Genomic DNA, 20,380 nt, shown 5'->3' with positions numbered 1-20,380 from the left:
TGCTAACACAGTACTCGAGTCCAAGAAACTCGAGTATTAATCCGTATGATTTTGCTTTGTAGTCAAAAATTGGGGCCTCATGTACCCGAGCCATACTCGAGTTTCATGGACTCGGGTACTTCTAACACAGTACTCAAGTCTATAAAACTCAAGTATTAATCTGTATGATTTTGCTTTGTAGGGCCTCACATACTCGAGTTTAATAGATTCGAGTACCACACTAATACAATACTCGAGTCCAAGAAACTCGAGTACGAAGTGGCATTTTTTAATGCCCAAATGTCACCTCAGACAGTGTCACGGTGGAGTGCTCACTAAGAACTCGAGTTTGGTGAATTCAAGTACTAGAAAAGTGGTAGATTCTCATTTAGTTCCGAAACAGTGCTAAATTCCTACAAATTTTGCAAAAATTGTGGTATTTGGCCATTTTCATCCAGATTTTCCAGAACCCTTTATTTATTTATTTTTTTGACACCTTTATTTTTTGTTTTCTTTTTATTTATTTATTTCATTTATGAAGAACTAAAAAAAAAAAAAAGTATATTTTTTGTATATCACATGCCAAAAATTTCGCAGAAAAGTTTCCCGCCATGGGGTTTTGGGGGCATAATCATTAATCACAATCGCATTGTTTTGCTTTTTAACTCACTCTTCTCTTCTCTCTATAAAATGTCTCTGATCCAAGATTAGCAGGCAGGTAAAGGACTCGGGTCCTCCTAGCTCAATAGCTGGTATAGAAAGATTTAGAAAACAAACATGGGGATTCAGGGGCTTTTACCACTGTTGAAATCGATAATGGTACCAACCCACGTCAAGGAATTGGAGGGTTGTTGTGTTGCGGTCGATACCTATTCTTGGCTCCACAAGGGTGCCTTGTCTTGCAGCAGAGACCTCTGCAAGGGCCTACCCACCACAAGGTTTATATACATATATTTTCTCTCTGAGCTATCAATTTTGGGTAATGGGTTTTGTTGTGTTGGTCATTTGGGTTAATGGGTATGTGGTTTTCTCTTGGTATGTGCCCCCTAGTCTTGAAAAGCAACTCTTTTTTTCTTTTTTTAAGAGATTTGTGTAATGTAGTTGAAAAGTTCATTGCTTTCGTTGGATTGGGATAATGGGTCTTCTTTGTCTTGGCCATTTGATGCTTTTGAGAAAACCAAAAATGCCCAAAACATGGAAATAACCTCTTGCACAATCTTTTTGCTCTATGTGGATTTGGATTGTGTGGCAAGGGAGTTCATGGAGAAATGGAAAAAAAATTAGCTTTTGTCAAAAATGATAATTTGGTTCATTTGTCAATGTATTTATTGGTTGAGTTATAGAGAGGTGTCATCATTTATTGTTCTAAAACACACTCTCTCTGGTCATTTCCACTAACCCTTCAACATTTTCCCCTTTCGGGAGTATGGGGAAGGTTTATCTTAATCAGTTTTTCTGGAAATTATGAGCAACTTAACTCAGTTAAGCCCACTAATTGCAATAGGTTGTGTTAGGTGGAGTTAATTTTTGTTTATCAAATCCCGAAGAAAGGAAAAAAGATTTTAAACTTACAAAGTTGGTATATTTTTTTGAAAGTTTATCTCTGTTCCAATTATATCTACAAAATATCTGACATTGTTTAGTGGTTGAAAATTGGGAAAGGAAACAGCATTATTGCTATGCTGTCATCAACCAAGAGAAATTATCAATTAACAAATGATAGGAGTCAATTTGTCCCTTCTATTTTGCAGATCTATTGTAACTAATACAGTGCATTTTGTGTTTCATCTTTTAGGCACATTCAATATTGCATGCATAGAGTGAATCTGCTCCGGCATAATGGTGTTAAACCTATTCTGGTATTTGATGGGGGTCTTTTGCCAATGAAGGGTGAACAAGAGAACAAGCGTGCCAGGTATGCTAGAATCCTTTGAAGTCTCAGATTCACTTGCCTTGGTAATGCATAGCTGGTTGGTCTTTGCATAAGCGTTCACTATGTGGTTGGCTTTACTGGATAAAAAACAAAGCCTTATCCTAACTGGTTGGAACTGGCTACATTAGCTTTGCAGCTCTTTTTAGAGTGCTAAGAATCTTTTTTTTTTTTTGTATATTATTTGGACTTCTGATCCAATTATCCACTTAAATTACAAATGTTCAATGGAATATATTTCACTTTTGTGGATTCTCTTCTGGCTATAGAATGAGTCTGCATGATGGCATTTTTCTGAAACAGAAAAAATTACAGTGTTCCAGTTCGGATAGTTATTAGCTTTTTTACCCTTGGGTGTAAAATTTTAGAAACGGTGGACAAGTTGGTCAATCTATTGCCTCCATCTTGACCCTTAGCTGTTTTGCTCCCATTCACTTTGTACCATGGAGTTGAATCACTTAAGCCCTTCCATTACTTTCTTGCACCTGTAAATCTATCCAGCTACTCCATGAGAAGCTCCCTTCTATTAGATGTCTCTTTGATCTGCCTCAGAAAGACAAAACATGGAAGTGCACGTCTGTTTGGCACTGTTCTGTTAAACCTATTCACTACATATTTTGTTTCTTTATTTTTCTCCATACTGAGATCCAATGGTTTGGATGTTTAGTCTTAAAAAAGACAATTTGATTGTGTAAAGGATTTTGCTTAACTTTTGATCACTGAACATTAGTGCATGGTTATAAGTTAAAACATTTAACTAAAATAATGTTGCCTACCAGGGCAAGGAAGGAAAATCTTTCACGTGCTATTGAGCATGAGTCAGAAGGAAATTCTGCTGCTGCTTACGAGTGCTACCAGAAAGCCGTTGACATTTCACCCTTGATTGCATGTGAGCTAATCCAGGTAGGGAAAGGCTTTTATCACAATTGTTGACTAACTTTCCAAAAGGATTTGAAATAAAAATTAATCTACTTCATTATAGTGTTATCTGCTCTTCCATTGACATGGTTTCATGTGGAAGGTGCTAAAGCGGGAGAATGTTTCTTATGTTGTGGCTCCTTATGAGGCAGATGCCCAAATGACCTTCTTGGCAGGCAGCAAGCAGGTTGAAGCCGTTATCACTGAAGACTCAGATCTTATACCATTCGGCTGTCCCAGAGTGAGTTAAACAAAAGTTGATATGTTTAACTTGTCTCATCACAATTTCTATTGTGATTCATAGGGAAAAGAAATCTTATTCTCTTCCTACTGTTGTGGGCCTTTTCTTTATACTGTTTGGTTAAACTTCTTTCTTAAAACCAGATTATCTTCAAGATGGACAAGTTTGGGCAAGGTGTTGAGTTTCGATATTCCATGCTACAACAGAACAAGGAGATCAGTTTTGCAGGGTTCACCAAGCAAATGCTTCTTGAGATGTGTATTCTGAGTGGATGTGACTACTTGCAGTCATTGCCAGGAATGGGCCTGAAAAGGGCTTATGCATTAATTAAAAAGTTCAAAAGTTACGACAAGGTGAGTTTCATTGTCAATGCACTTGATAATTACATGTGCTTAACTAGATAGACTGAGAGTTTTGCACTCATTCTATGCATGAAAAAAAAAAATGAATGTATAACCAAGAAAGTAATAAAAATGAAGTTATGACCAGGAAATGCTTTTGATTGTGAGCATTATGAAGTTATTGTGTTTTAATTAGCTTGCTGATTCTTTTTTTCTAAGAGAAGTTTTTCAACTTCCTTGGGCGAATTTTGTAGTTATTTTATTTTTCTAATATATTCCAAATGATGATTGGTTCTATACAGGTAATTAAGCACTTGAGGTACAGCACTGTTTCTATCCCTCCAACCTATGAAGAATCGTTCAGGAAAGCAATATTAACTTTCCAGCATCAACGGGTTTATGATCCTATCAATGAAGATATTGTACATTTATCTGACATATGTGATAATATTGGAGATGATTTGGACTTCCTTGGCCCATATCCTTTACTCACAACTCATCTTATCAATCTAGTTCTCTGCATGCTTTTGCTCTATTAGTTTCAATTATTTTGATCATTCCTTGACATGGGATACATTGATATCACAACAGACAGCGAAAGGCATAGCAAAGGGTGATCTTGACCCATTTACCAAAATGCCATTTCAGGTCATTCCACTCACTCTCTCTGTCTCTCTCTCTCTCTCGTGCAGTTGCTTTCGGATTTTGGTATGATGAATTAGGTAAATTGTTTTCACTTGTGTTCATTATGACAGTATTGTACTACGATTGTATTATACAATACGTTTTGGGGTCAAGCGGCCGTATTATTCTTCATGCAAAAATTAATAATCTGCGGCCATATTATACTTCAAACTTTATGACCAGGCTTAGAGGTATATGCTGGTCTATATGTTCCAATACCAATTAAACAATTAAAACATGCAAGTCTTGTGTTTCTTGTGTATGATAGTTAAATCTCCTTTTCTTGCTAATAATATCTTTGTTTGGCTATACTCTCTTTTTTACCCATTTACATGACTTTTTCTATACTCAAATATCTTAAGTTGATATTTCTCAAGCACTTAGGTGTCACCAAACTCTTATTTATTTTCCATGACTATGGGAATTCTGATATATCTGAAAAGCTTCTGTCTCTCAGCATGGTATTTCCCTTTTTTTCCTTCTAAAAAAAAATTTGATATTTGGGGGAGGGGTGAACGTCTCCGTTGGAAACACAAGGAGTTTCCAATTGAAGTAATTAATTTTGTCACACCTTGCTTAAATTTTATCCTCACTAATTGTTATTGTGCTCAAACTCTTCATCTTCTTTGACTTACAGGTAGAGAATGTTAGTTCTAACCTTGTACTTGACAGAACTCCCCAACTCAAACAATTTAATCCAGATAGTTTAAGGAAGAAGATAGAATTGCCAGTTCAGAAGAATCTCTTGACTAAGTATTTCTGTATCCTTTGAAGCTCTTTTTTATTGGCTTTGATTATATTTATATTATTTTTCTCGTGAAATATATACCATTCTAACAAGTTAATATTGGAGCTGCAATTTGCTTCCTGTCAAATTTTCTATCTGATTTATACTTCAAAGCCGAAAATTGTTAGGAGCATCCCTTGCCCTGCAGGATCAATTCCTTAAGGCATCTGGAATGTATCTGTTTCCTGGGAACCACATTAGACAGATGTCCACTTTCCTTTACACAGAAACTGCTGATGTGTCCTGCTGTCATATTTGGACAAATTATAAGTCATTTCCGTGGCCCTAACGCATTTTATCAAAGTTCACTGCCTTTAAGGGCTAACAAGCTAACAGCATGCCTTTAATTTGTGGTAGAGGACACAATATTAGAAATGATAGAATCTATACAAGTCAAAATATGTGTCAATAAGTTTATGGCACTGTCTGGAACCAAATGTTTCTAACATTTTGTCCTCCTAGTCACATTGAGTACTTTGAATAGCTCTAGTTGATTTTATGCACAAGTTGGGGAATTTTGTTTTCCTTTACACCTAAAGGCTTTGCATCCCTTGAAGCAAAGAGAAAATTCAGGGCCCCTCGGATGTCACCTAACCATCCAATTCCAGAGGATGACTCTTCTCTCAGTCCCAAGGAATACATCAATGTGGAGGCTGCTGAATGTAAAATGAACTGCTTGCCAGCATCCCTGCTTGAGTCCGAAAGCATGGGCACTGTCCCTCTTGCTAACAACCCTGTGAGTGATATAAATGGGAGTTGTGGCAAAGTTCCGTTAAACATCACTTAATAGTTAGCTGTTGAAATCTTCTGAGGCCTTACATTGATGTAATAAATTAATTTCCTTCTTTTCTTTAGGTGGAAGATGATTTGCCCTATGAAATTCCAGAGTTTCCTGGTAAGACCATAATTTCGATTAAGATTTACAAATTCAATGAGGAGTTCATACTTGGTACTAACTTCCTTGTATATTTTCGAACTTAAAATACATGGTAGCTGGGGAAAGAAGTCCAGAACATACTCTAGTGCAACAACCCCAGTGTTCCATTCATAAACCTTGTACAGCAATGCATAAGGAGCGTGAGTGTAAAACCATTCCACATCCGGCTGAGGGCAAAACAAGAACAGAGACAGGAAATGGTGTAGTAAGGAGTTCTTACTTTCTACACAAGTCAGAAAACCAGAAGGACCTGACCAATAACGAAGAAAAGATCAAGGCTAATGGCATCAGTAGTGTATATGAGAATACCATACCACATCCGGCTGAGGGCAAAACAAGAACAGAAACTGGAAAGGTTGTAGTAAAGAGCTCTTACTTTCTACACAAGTCAGAAAACCAGGACCCAAACAATAACCAAGAAAAGGTTAAGGCTAATGGCATCAGTAATGTATATGAGAATACCATACCTGAGAATGATTCTTTTAGAGATAACCATCTTAAGGACACAGTGCTGAAAAGGAAGATCTCCCCAAATGACTGTATTGAAAAAGTATGTGTTATGACTTTTTGACTTAGTTATGTTTGGATAGTACATTGAATAATCTTTATCCTTTTTCATTCTTTTAACTTCACTATTTTAACTGTCTTAAGGAAAATGTGCAATCCAAGCTTAAGCATGCAGATTCAGCTCAACCTGATACTGGTATGTACCAATGAAAAGAGCTTTTTGTAAAAAATTTCTTCAGAAGAAAAAACTTATTAATAGCTTGTGCATAAATTCTTGTTGATGAGTGTATGCTTCACTCAATTAGACTTATATGATGCATTCATTTGAGCTTATGCTTGTTGTCTTGCCAAATAAAACTTTATTTATCAATTAATAACTTCTTTGATTTGCTTCAGTTGACATTTATTTTTGTGGTGGTGCATTTGGAACTTTGGTATGGTCCCATATTTACATTTATAAATGCTGAAATTCACAACTATCTAGTTTAAGTAAAAGCTATTTGGTTTATTGAACGCCTGCTTTATCTTAATAGAATTTCAGTTGTATGTTGTAATCCTTAGAACCCTTGGTTCTAGAGAATAGTTGAGAACTTGCAAATTTCTGTAAAAAGGAATCTTTATTTAGCATACTAGTTGCTATGGTAGAAGACTGTATTAACCTCTAGAATAATTGCTTGTGTATGATGGCATAAGAGAAGAGGAATGCTTGGATTTTTTATTATTATTATTTTATATATATAATAATGTCATTGGTGTGGAAGAAAAGAAGCTCCCTTCTGTTGACTGATCAAGACATCCAAGGGTAGCCCAGACATCATAAATGTGGAGCTTCATGAATTTGTTGAAAGAAGTCTCGAGTCAGGGTGGTAGTGATCTATCATTGAAGGCTTTGATTAGTATAACCAAATCAGAGTGGCTAGATTGATGATGGTCCATGCTGTTACTGACCAATTGAAGCAGGCCAGGGAAAGAACATTCTACTAGGTAGTTGGTTGTGTTTGAGTTTGGACAAAAACCAAATGAGTCAATACTATGATCAACTAGTATGCAATGATGAAGGTGGAACTGATATAGAGAGTAATAAAGACATACGGAAAGGACATCCTGTGGAGGAATGTAAAAGAGATGAATAGGATGTGATATATTGCACGAGAGGATAAACCACTGGGATGAGTAGTGAAATAAGGTGAAATAAAGAGAGGATGAGAAAGACGTGGCTTTACAGAAAAAGAAAGGAGACAGAGAAGGCCCTGAAGGCATATGACAGAGAGGCCATTGAGGAAGATCAGAAGCTTCAGCCATCAGATAAGGAGAAAATATAGCAGAGCAAACCATACCGAGATTAAGACATTGTTTGCCTTAAGGAAAACTAAAGTAAAAAACCTAACGGATGGGCATGAGGTGTCACAGAATGGTTGTCCATATAAATGGCAGTGGACAATTATAAATTTGTTGGTTTAGAAGTGCATGTTAGATTTGGGGTACCTGAAACAACTAGATTTACTTATGTTGAATATTGACTCAAATTCCTATTTTGAGTTGGTTACCTATTTGAGTATTCATGATGTAAAAGCATGTCTAATCCTTGTCAAAGAAGTAAATTGGGATTTCATATCCATCCAATAATAAGAGCTAAAGCCGTATATATAGATAGTACTATAAAAAATTTGGTGACTTTAGCCCAAAAGGTCCTTTCATTGGGAAGAGGCGAGGATTCAAGATTCTTAGAAGAACATAAGTGGGTTTCTTTGAACAGTAGTTTGGTAGTTATTTTGGATTGAAAGATACCGGTGTGTGGGGGTTGATAGTTTTTCTATTGTTTGAATGAGAAATCACTATTTGGTATAGTATTTGACTTTGTGAGAGTCAAGTTTGTGAATTAGTAAAGATTTTATTGGGGTTTGGGTTAGTTTGTGAGGTTTGGTTGAGAGTTGTGGTAATCCATATCACTATGGAGGATTTTGGTTGCCGTTGCTTCTGGATGTCAGCGTGGAGTTGACCAAACAAAGTTTAATTTTGTTGTCTTGTGTGTATGTTTCAATTTATTTTTGGTTCCTCAAATTCTTAACAGCTTAGGTTCTCTCTTTTGGCCTTGTAGGCAAGCTACTGGGGGAGGGATTTGAGGGAATACTAGTCCACATTGTTTTTGGGGGAATTCTGATACATTTGTTAACTTTGTTAGACTTTTGCAAACTTCCCATAGAGTAGTAAATTAGATTGGTCTATATATACGCACATAAGTGAAGATTATTATATAAGAAACTAATGACATTATGTACTCTTCTTTGTTTTTGTGGGATTATCAAAAATACCTTCCATAAAGAGGGGGGGGGTGGGGGGGTGGGGGAGACCTTTTTTTTTTTGTAAGAAAAGAAACCTCAGAGTTTTGCATTTCTTCATTGAAAGCTGCCTTAAGGCTAAATTCTTTCTGAGATTTCCACGCAAAGTTTATTCATAATCTAATAATCATCAATCATATATCATAAATCATGCAGATTTTTTTTAATTGTTCCCCATCTGTCTGTCTGTTAGAGAATTTAACAAATGTTGGTACATGTCATGAAGCCATGAACCTTTACTTAATTATATCAGGAATACTAAGATGCAGTCAGGAGTGGACCGTAATGAATCACTTGGGTATAAATGATACTGGGTATCAATTTACATTTTTCCATGATTCAATTCATTTATATGAGTTGTCCCTGTCTTATTAAAGTACCTTATGAGTCCAGTGCCAGAAATTTAACATAATAGAAAGTTCATATTGTATGTTTCTTTACTCCAGGTAACTATGCTCCTTCCTTGACAATTTGATGTGTTTCTTTACTTTAGGTTACTGTGCCTCTAATTTCGACAGAACATCTATAGAGACTGAAGCTACAGAAGAAAAATTTGGATCCAACATTTCCCATTTAAGCCATTATTCTGAAATATCAGAGAAATCAATGGAAAAATTTGTTTCAGTAATAACATCATTCAGATGCTCCTCATCTGGTTCTCGGGCCAGTGGTCTCCGTGCTCCTCTGAAAGATGTCCAGAATAGTTGTACCACTAGGTAACATCCTATAACCCTGGTTCTTGTGCCAGTTTATTGCTATTTCGACTTTTACTACTAGCATCATGATCATTGACTTGGTGTATATATTCATTGAAGGCCAACCATTGCCGTGGACTTCAGCCAATTTGCATATGTACCAAATAACCAGAGGAAGACTGCCTTAGCATCTCGCAGAGGCTGAATTTTGATTGTATTTAATCATAATTGTTTTTGGCTGATATCCAAATGATCCATCTCAGTTGCAACAGGTGATTTATAGAGACTTTGTCACTTTATTTTTCCTTGTTTATCTACCATTGCAAATTTTGTCTATTCTTCCCTGTTTTTCTATTGTAAGTGGGATTGTAGCTCAATTTTTCCCTATGTTAGTTTTATTTAGTACGGTTTCCTTTTGTTTAGGGCTCGCTTGCCTCGAGGACTTGTTTTTAATTACTGGAGGCCTTTGGTTAGACTGCCACCTGCCTTATTGATGTGTTTGCGTGGTTTTTAACAGATTTCTGAAAGTTCAGAAATCACTGTTAGATGTTCTTGTGCTTTGATCTATGCAAAGCTCTTCCGCATTGAAGCAAAGCAAATAATGAATGGGCAGTTTTCTTGCAGTTGTAATTGCTCACCTTTTGCTTTAATGTATTCATATGTAAAGGATTCAAATTTGTTCAGTGTTGTGTTACATTCTTCAGATCATATATTGTGTTACCATTGAAATCAAATCTGCATCACAACGACTTGATATCAAGGCTTAAACATTAATGTGATAAGGTTTTTCTCACTGGTAGTGGTAGAGCTAGAAAATTATCTTCTGGGAGTTGTCTCTATTCTTATAGATATATAATATTATATATTTTTATTCATTATGAACACATAAAATAAATATAGCCAAATTACAAGATAATTACTGTCAAAAAGATGTTTATTTTGAATTTAACCATATTGAACAATATAATATATTGCTTTGCTGAAATGTTTATAATATATGTATATATACGCATACACACTCTACTTTACTCTTCTTTCCTCCCTTTCAATCTAAATGAACTATTAGTGTTCGTTTGGCAAAGATTATTTTTATCAACTTATTTTATTATTTAACTTATTTGTAGTACTATTTATGGGTTCTATTGCATTTTTTGGTACTATTCATGAGTCACATTGAACTATTTCAGTTAACTTTTGCTTTTATTTATGTACTTTCAACTAAAAGTTTTTAATTTCAGCAAAATAAGCGGATTCTAAACGGCTTCTTAAAGGTTTGTTTAGGATTCGCTTTTTTTTGCTGTAGCTTAAAAATTTTTGCTGAAAATACGGTAGATAAAGGAAAAAAGTTAGCTGAAATAGTACAGTGAGACTCATGAATAATACTAAAAAGTTTAATGGGCCTATGAATAGTAGCAAAAATAAGTTGAATAATAAAATAAGTTGGCAAATTTCATCATGCCAAACGCACACTTAGGGTCCGTTTGGATAGAACTTATTGCTGAAAACTGAAAACTGAAAATACTGTAGCAAAATAATTTTAAAATGTGTGAATAGTACCGCAGGACCCATTTTTAATGAAAAAGTTGTTGAAAAGTGAAATTTATGGGTCTGTGAATAGTGCACGAATGCACTGTTCACAGAAGATTGGGTCAACAATTGCGGTTGGAAGGAAAAAAAAAAAAAAAAAAAAAAAAAAACTGAAAACGCAGACGCAGCTTCAGTGGAATCCAAACGCCCTCTTAGCGTGTGTTTGGGAACCAATTAAAAATTAAAATTATTTTACTTTTCACCTTATGTTTGTTACTATTCATGAGATCTACTGCACTTTTTAATAATATTCATGGGTTTCATTGTACTATTTCAACTAACTTTTACCTTTATCTAAAATACTTTTAGTAATAAGTTTTCAGTTTCAGCAAAATAAGCGGTATCAGTATCCAAACACTAGTATTTGGCAAAAATTATTTTTGCCAACTTATTTTACTATTCAGCTTATTTTTGCTACTATTTATAAGTCTCATTGCATTTTTTGATATTATTTACAGGTCTTACTGTATTATTTGATTTAACTTTTACTTTTATCTACAATACTTTTAGTAAAAAAATTTTAGTTTCAACAAAATAAGTGGATCTCAAAAAATTTACCTTTATCCACTGCATTTTTTAGGCTTTTTGTGCAAAATTTCGTGAATTTTCTTTTTTGAAATGGCAGAAACAAAATTGTGATTTTGATTGTGGCTAAACACAGCTTTTTTTTCTTTTTTTTTTGGGTCTAGGAGTACACAGTACACACATACTCTATTAAGTTCATATATTTGTGTGCAGAGGGATGAAGCTTGAAAGGCTCAGTCAGGTTTAAAGTCTCAACTACAACAGCCACACGGCCCAAAAAAAAAATTAGAAGAAAAAGTCATAATAGGCACCAGATTCATACTCTCTTTCTTCCCTCCAAGTCCAACCATCCAAGGGAGCAGTCTTGCAACCTTAACTAGACTCTTCAGCTCTTTTTTCTTCTGAGTTCTTTTTCAAAATATCACTACATTTTCTCAATACGTATGGGCCGTCGCCAACCCACCATATATCAAAATTAAAAAAATAATAATAAAAAAAAAATTCGCAACATTTTCTCAATACGTATAGGCAGTCGTCAACCCACCATATATCAAAATAAAAAATAATAATTTCCCAACACGTTAAGGCAGTCATCAACCCACCATGGATCAAAATAAAATAAAAATTTTAAATGTTGTGAGATTTTTTTTTACGTTTCTAAATTTTCTCTTATATTTTTTAAGTCACTTTTAAGATATTATGATTAAAAACTATGCCTTCTAATTTCTAATTGGATACCCGTCTTATAACGTGGACTTTAGCGGATGATTTAGTTAGAACATTGTTTCACCAATTATGTAGCCTGAAATGGAAAAATAAAAGATGATCTCATCAATCAAATTTTCAGATTTGGAAGCATGCCTGACTTATCCATTCCTTTTTTTCTTTTTTAAATGGGATATCCATTTTTATACTACAATCTCAAAAAATTAGGTAACTATTTATATGCGACGAAACAAGTCTGCAATTGTCATTACAGTCATAAACTCATAATTAAATATATATATAGCAAACAAGTTGATTTGATCAATCAAAAGAAAAATTTTAAAAATATGTAGAAGAAGAAAAAAGAGAGACGATTACATCAATTAATTTATCGGATATGTACGATTAACTACAAACTTCATTGAAAATTTGAATGTTTTGGCGTAATATTATACTATGAATTCAAAAGATAAGGTGATCATCATGATGTAGGCCACAAAAACAAGATAGAAAGTTTTTTAACTCAAAATTTATAGTAGTTAATTATAGCTATGAAGATGTCAAAATCGAGGACCTAACACATAAAGATAGTTTTTAACACTACTTCCTAGCTAGTGTGCACTCCAATCATATCAAGTAGCTCAACCCATGGGGAATTCTTCCTAATTGCAACAAGTAACATAACAGCCTCTCTTTCTATTTGTGTGCTTTTGTTTGTTTAATGTCACTTTTTTTATTTGGCCAAAATTTTTTTTTTCTCTTTAACTTGGTTGACCATGATTAGTAAAAGTTTTCCTACTTTTGGTTGATAGCAACGTTAAACAGTCAAGAGTACACCAAATTGGATAAGATTAGGATAATGCCAGAGAATTATTCTTTTTTCTTTAGGATTATTAAAGTACATCAAAGAGCAACTACTTGTGGTTTCTAAATGGTGATTAATCACTAAATGGATTTGTTTTGTTTCCTTTTTTTTTTTTTTTCACGTAAGCAAGGAAATGGGAACTATGATTCTATGAATATTCTACATTTGCTGGATCTGCCAAAAAGAAAGAAAGAGAAGGTACAAATGGAGAGGTAAAAAATTGGTGCACCTTGTTAAACAAAATTATGACTTAAAATTAAGGGTCCATTGGATTGGGAGATGGAAATGTGGGAGGAGAAGGAAAAATTGGGGGATAAAAAATATTTTAGTTCTCCTTTAAGTTGTTTGGTTGGAAGAGTGGAAAAGTAGAATAATGAAAAACTCTTTTGTTTAGTTGAAAAAAAAAATGAGAGGATAAAAAATAGATATTGTATAAATTTACTCTCATATCCCAAGTAGATAATTTTTTTTCTTATAAAAAAATATCTAATTATTAGATTAAAAAAATCCAAAATTGAGGTCAAAAGAATAAAGCCAAACGTGTAAGTTAAAATGTGAAAAGAAAAAAGAAAAAAAGAAAAAGAAAAAAAATATGAGAGAGAACTGGGGGTAGATGGGGTATTAGCAAATTAGAATTTTTTTTGGAAAATAGGTCAAAATGCCATCTTTTTAAAATACCAATAATAGAGACGAAAAAAAAAGGGATATAACATACAATTATATGTGAATTGGGCCAATTGTGATCTACATCCAACATAAAATATGATGGGCAAATATTTTATTTTATTATTATTTTTCTCTTAGTTTTCTGTATATGAAATTATGAATATACTATAGTACTAATAGAGTTATAAATAAATGCCGTACCAGACTACATGGAAAGCGTGAAACAATGTGGTCCACGAAGATTATGAAATTACGTACTTCCCATGAATTTCTAGACAGTATTTGATCACAAATAATAATGTAACCAATTTTCCTAATCTTCTCAAAACATAGGATTCCTACCTCATATTGATCTATAACGCGGAATTAATTTCAATTTTCAAACACTTATTCAAACTATCAACTAACTTTTTGATAATTAATTAGATAGTCAAAATAATTTTTTTTTTTTGACAAATGAAGGTATCAAATCTCTTAAAATATTTGACTATTCTTTTGAGTGTATGTAGTTCTCTCATCCCACATAAACTAAGTTATTACAGAAATAAGTTTCTTGAAGGTGGCCACAAAATACTGGTAAAATGTTTTAAAGTCATAATAAAGGGTTTGTTTAAGCTATAACCTACAATTTCTTGGCACTACCAGCTCCCTATAAAGTGTCTTACAGCAATATTAGTAAATGGCAAATTGAATTTTACAACTTAATTTGGTGGGGGATTAAAGAAATCAAGGAACTTATAGAAGTCCAATGCTAAATCCTACACCCCAACAATAACACAATTGGGTCAAAAAGATTACAAAAGTTTCTTGAATTTTGGTTGGATTTTATTAAGTCAGCCAAAACCAAAACGATAAGATCTAACTAGCTATTTGACTTGCTCTTTTTTTCATATATTCTCAAAATCCAATTCTTTGTGATATTTAATTAATCAATAGTTGTTGTCTTCTCCAACTTTGGAAGATAAAGGCACATGGTTAACCCTAACAAAAACACACAATATATCTTTTATAGCAAAGCAAAGACGACACCTAACTAACTAAAAGAGAAAATTTATACCCAACCAACCGTAACTTATTATATTTAGGGTCCGGTTAATGTGCGTTCTAAAGGCACACGTTAAGCCATTTATTTTTAGAAATATTTTATAGAGAATTGAAGAAGCTGTAAAATTTTTTCAATTCTTAATAAAAAAAATTTTCAAAAATTGTATATTATTATGTGCTTTAAGGACAAACATTAGTAAAATTCTTATATTTAATTATTTATAGAATGAGTTTTGAGACTTTTTTTGTTTAGGATTTTTGAGGAGTTCTATGGCTTTGTTATGTTCCACGTAGTTATAAATCAATTAGCTAAAAATGTCAGGTCGTTTTCTAAACAGAGTTTCATAATTGATTGTGATTGGTTTAGCAAAAAAAAAAACAGTTGATTGTGATTGAACACGTGGGAAGTGACGTTAAGCATGCAACCTCGAGTTTCACATGTGGCCTCGGTGTCAATAGGATTCCTTTTTCCATTCGTATCCCACATTTTCTGACATTGTCCTAATAAATCATTACTTTATTGTTCTAAGTTACCGACATAAAATAACATAATATTGTGGGTTTCAGTTAGTTCAATTGGTAAAAATTTTTTTGGTTGTATAAGAGATTTGAAGTTCAATCCTTGCTTACACCAAAAACTGATTTGTGTCTTAGTCTGATGATAAAAAACGATCATTAGGAACAGACGCTATAGGTTGAACGTCTCTCTCACAAAAAAATAACATAATATTATTAAAATAAAATGAAACAATAATTTATAAGATCACCATTTTTTCTTATTCATTTGAGCTTTTGTTCTTGTTTTCTAGGACTTGGTTTTTATTATTATATAGTTTTGTGAAATTATATATGAATATGCTCCAATAAGAGTGTTTAATATTTAAATAAAACTTAAGTACAGTAATTTAAGTGTTTTTTCTTAGATTCTTTTTTTAAGATTCAATTATATGGTTATTTAACTAAAAAATAGGCTTCTATCGTGCGAGAAAATATCCCCATAACAGAAGGGAAATTTAAAAAACTGTATTTACCTTAGTCTTACTCTTAATATTTTTATCCTCTTTGGAGTGCAAAGCATTGCATGGTATTTGTAAATTTTATTAAGAAACATCAGCCAGGGAATTAACATCTTCCATCCGTACATATAAATTTGTAATATGTATCGCATATTTAGCAAAAATGTGAGTTACATCATACAAAATTGTCTTTTACGGCGTACACGAGAAAAACTAATTAATATTTCTGAAGAGACTGCAAAAACTTTTGCATCTGCATCATCAGATGACCAAAAAAGGCCACTGAAATAGCCTTATATGTCTCTATTCTCATAACCAATCTGATTCTGATATAAATCATGTAACATACGTCTCTGCACATGCATTTGTGGGTTCCGCCAGTTCAAGTTGATCATAGAACTCAAATGGGCAATCATAATTCTCATAAAGCAGACTCACATCACATGGTCATCGATCACAAATCCCACTTGAATATTGATATTTATTTTCGGACATTTGATTTAACTAGCTAGACAGTGGATCAACGACAATGATGAACAATAGCAGCAACAATGATAGAAAAACAACAAAAGCACCGACAGCCATTGCGCACAATTTCTGCACAAATTGGTTACCAAGTTACGACTTAGGCATTAAAGAAAAGAAAAAGTTAATGAATATCCTAACAACATTTGTTAATAAATTATTTTAAGAAAATGTTTATAAGAAAAAAAAAACAATTTATGTTTTTGACATACAATTTTTCATAAAAGTGATATAAATTTTTTTCTTAAATGGTTTATTAATCATTACCTTAAAGACATTTGTTTAACATATTACAACTTAAATCTTACAAATTTACTTATCACCAATCATAAAAAATAATTCAAAATCTCACTTATTATGTTGTAAAACAATATCAATCATATTCTTGTCACATCAATTTATTTTTTGTAATAAAATTTATATTGATTTTAGTATTTTTCAACTAGTAATTATATTTTGTTTGTATGAAGTTCTAAAAATTTAAATGATAAGAGGATTGATTTAAAAGGCTGTTCACTCTCTGCAAACTATTTGTGAATCCATTATTCAATAAATAAATGGTGAAGCAATTAAAATAAAAAATAATTTTAGAGAAAATTGCACAACTGCAAAGTGTCAAGTTTTAAATGGTAGGTAAAAATGTGATGACAGTAATAAGTTCAAGTGAGAACCAATTGGAAAAACTTTCCAACTCAATTATTGTGAGAAATTCTATGAAAATTATGTTTTTTAGTATTACTATAAAAGGATTACATAACACAATATAAAGTGGCAGGAAATCATATGTACTTGACCCAGTTTTTTTTACATGGTAAACCTTGAATTTATTTAAATTAAGGAATAATTTTTTTTAAAGAGAAAATGGAGGAATAATTAAGTGAATCCACTGGTTTCATGAAGATAAGTTATAACTTACAATATATTAATTTTGACCCACATGAATATTAGCACTGCTAATCTACCAAGAGCCTAATAGCTAATCCATTGACATGTTTTGGTGTTTCCAAATAAGACATTCATAATTAATTAAAATCGTCCTTTCATCTTGCAACTATCAAATTATCACAAAATGATTATTTTCATTTGATTGAAGTACTTTATACACACTAAGAAAAAAGTCAAAATAATGAGCATAATGTCAATGGCTTGAATCATAATTCCATGGCATATTAAGGTGTATCAGACCAAGATGTACAAGATAAGTAGAGCATTTCAAAGGGGGAGTAAGACTAAGAATAGTAAAAAGAAATAAGGGCTTAAATTTACTTGCATGTCCTTTTTTTTTTTTTTTGGAATTTTGGGGGGTCAAATCATGAACAAAAAAAAAAAAAACCTTTCTTCAGTGAATGAGAAGTATTCTATAATTCAAATTAAATTAACATATGAAAAATAAGATAGCATTTGTTTAATGTTAAATAAAAAAACATAATGAAAAGAGATAGAATATTTGTTTCTTAATAATGCATCCCAACTCAACCATCTGCCAAAAGGAAACTCTACATTCTTTCAAATCAAGATTATAATTTATGATTGATTTTTTACTAAATTTCATAACAATTTCTCTTCAATACTATGCTCGCTAGGGCTTAGCTCTAAATCTGGTTTGGCTTTGCATTTTCTTTTTCTTTTTTTTTTAAAAAGGCTATGCTCCAATGAACCAATATCAATTTTATTATTTTTAAATTTTTCAAAATTTTGGTTGAGCATTTTCAAAAATCAAGATATCAACCTTAGAGGTTCACAATGCTCCATGAGAGAGAGAGAGAGAGAGAGAGAGAGAGAGAGAGAGAGAGAGAACAATTTTCAATTGTTGTGTTGATTTAGAAATTTATAACTGGAGATTTTGTGGAAGAACAAAAAGGATTTTTTTTGAGTAAAAAAAAAAAGGATTTGTTTATCATGTTCATTCCAATAAAATAATAAAAAGAAAAATATATTTTAAGTATTTAAATTTTTATAAGTTATCTAATTATATGTAATAAGTAAATTCATGGAGGGATTACGCACCATTCAACACAACTCCTAACATTAGGGGAGCAGATCAAAATTTTGAAAATTATAAGAAGTAAAAAATAACCCAAAATTTTAGGGGTGTGAATTACTTTAGTTCCAATTTCATAGAAAAATACTGAAAATGGACTGTGAGATAGTGAAAAATGCTTTCACACTCAAACATTTACAAGTTGCACAATTTGCCAAATATATATACTATCAAATTAATGATATATAGGACATTTTCATCATTTGTATTACTCCATTGACGCCAATGCACACTCTTAAAATTGAAATAATGCTACCCTATATACCTATAGCTACACCACCCATCAAGTTCCATACCAGAATCTCGAGGTGCTCTAGAGGTTGGAGATCCGAAACGAATTGATTATTGAATATAGACCCCGATTTAAGGGTTAAACTCATTTTTTATACTTTTTTTTTTCTTTTGCAATTAAGATGTAGATGCAGTCCTAAATAAACAAATTTGAAATATGTTAATCGTTTTTAGGTTCCCAAAATTCTGGTGGCACAGTGTCATGTAGTTGTTAGAGTTCAAAATTAAGATCCAAAAAATTATTATTATTTTTCTTACCCTTATTCTTTAATCATTACAATGTGGCTACATATTGTACTTCTTTTCCTAAACAAATAGAAATTAATCTTTGTTAATCAACTTTGGGTCCCCAAATTCCGGTGTCCTCTAGTGGTTAGAGACCCATAGATCCCAAACTAATCGATTATTTATTGACTCTGATACAAGGATTAAAGTCCAAACTTCTACCTTCTTCTTTGGTCACAAATTAACAAATAAAATCTAATAACTTCAAATCTATTTTAACTACGGAAAAGCACGTTTCTAAATGTTCAAGAGGTAATGATAATGGATTGCCTCAGCAATAAGAAATTTACGTATACAATAACATTTAGAATTGTTAAATTGACAAATTTTAATTGGTGTATAATAAAAATACGTCAGTGATGATCTTATGAGGAAAATAATGTTACACATCATTACGATGTTATCTTAATATTCTTTTTTTAAAAGAATTGCTCTGTATATAATAGTGTTGTTGCTTCAAAGCTTGTCTCACCTGTAAAACATATCATCCAAGCGATATTTATTTGAAGGAACATCAAGTCAATTTTGTAGCTTTTTAGGAAAAATGATTTGTTCTAGATCTAATTCGGTAATTCTTCTATGGTTTTATAAGGTTATTAATTTATACTTTTGCCAATATTTTTATGGTATTGCTTTTAAAACACATCCCCAACTATTATCTGAAGCATATGCTTCAAGATTAAATTTATTTCATTTTTTAGGAAAAGGAAAAAAAATTCTAATTTTTTATTTATTTGTCTTATTAACTCTAGGTCTTTTCTATCCAAAAAAAAAAAAAAAAAAAAAAAAGTCTAGATTCAAGCAAGTGAAAAAATGTCTAGATTCAAGCAAATAAAAAAGAAAAGTACCAATAGCCCATCACTAGATTACAAGAAAACTCCGTATAACAAGGAGAACACTGTCTTATTAACAAAAGTGTACAATGTGAGAAAATAGGCAATGTACTATTAACAATAAAACTACATTATTATTTTCTTCCCCACATTGAAATATCTATCTAACAAGTAACACCCAAACACACACAACACACAAATACAGGCTGTTAACGTTGGATTCTGTCCAAAGGCTAAACAAAGCTCCAACTGTAAGCTTCTGCATTCACACACACACAAACATAAATGTACACAAAACCCTACATGACAAAACCATCAATTTACAATAACAAAAACCAACCATATAGAATAATAATAAATAAATAAAAACCCCATATATATAAAAATAATTCACTTTCTAATCCCAATTTTTTTTATTATTTTTTCCTTTTTCTATTACAACTAATGAATGAGAATCCCTCCCAAATTACTTTAAGAAAAAAAGAAGTGAAAAATTACAGACAGTAACGAAGGAAACTATCTTCCTTTCCACATTGAATTCCCTTTCATTTTTTTCTAACAAATTAAGCAGCCGTGGCCATGGTTTTAATTATACATACCATGGTCATAGACTATATAACATATATATAGTTCGTCTGG

The 20,380-nt window shown here is 32.3% G+C and overlaps 1 protein-coding gene across 3 annotated transcripts; it reads left to right on the top strand.

The window, feature by feature from the left end:
• Window positions 1-669: 669 nt before the first annotated feature.
• On the top strand, window positions 670-10,065 carry LOC142633999 (exonuclease 1). 3 transcript variants are annotated; one of them, XM_075808262.1, is made up of 15 exons: window positions 670-917; window positions 1,775-1,894; window positions 2,689-2,812; window positions 2,931-3,068; window positions 3,212-3,421; window positions 3,712-3,889; window positions 3,987-4,057; window positions 4,731-4,854; window positions 5,420-5,616; window positions 5,736-5,775; window positions 5,874-6,367; window positions 6,469-6,520; window positions 9,157-9,379; window positions 9,479-9,630; window positions 9,782-10,065. In XM_075808262.1, exons 1-14 carry the CDS (start codon window positions 757-759, stop codon window positions 9,561-9,563), a joined length of 2,217 nt encoding a protein of 738 aa, XP_075664377.1. In that variant the 5' UTR covers window positions 670-756; the 3' UTR covers window positions 9,564-9,630; window positions 9,782-10,065. The 3 variants fall into 3 exon arrangements, with proteins under 3 accessions (XP_075664377.1, XP_075664379.1, XP_075664378.1); XM_075808264.1 differs by lacking the exon at window positions 670-917 and adding an exon at window positions 997-1,014; XM_075808263.1 differs by lacking the exon at window positions 670-917 and adding an exon at window positions 1,375-1,460.
• The last annotated feature ends 10,315 nt before the right edge of the window (window positions 10,066-20,380 follow it).

This window comes from Castanea sativa, chromosome 5 (assembly GCF_040712315.1).
Source record: "Castanea sativa cultivar Marrone di Chiusa Pesio chromosome 5, ASM4071231v1".
NCBI classification, from domain to species: domain Eukaryota; kingdom Viridiplantae; phylum Streptophyta; class Magnoliopsida; order Fagales; family Fagaceae; genus Castanea; species Castanea sativa.
This window is presented reverse-complemented; position numbering and strand designations above follow the sequence as displayed.

What these genes read in the sequence shown, in the direction of transcription:
- LOC142633999 (XM_075808262.1), top strand. Translation starts at nt 757, where the DNA reads ATGGGGATTCAGGGGCTTTTACCACTGTTGAAATCGATAATGGTACCA. An exon ending in TTTGGACTTCCTTGGCCCAT is followed by an intron (nt 3,890 to 3,986) that starts ATCCTTTACTCA and finishes CATGGGATACAT; the next exon opens with TGATATCACAACAGACAGCG. An exon ending in TGAAATTCCAGAGTTTCCTG is followed by an intron (nt 5,776 to 5,873) that starts GTAAGACCATAA and finishes AATACATGGTAG; the next exon opens with CTGGGGAAAGAAGTCCAGAA.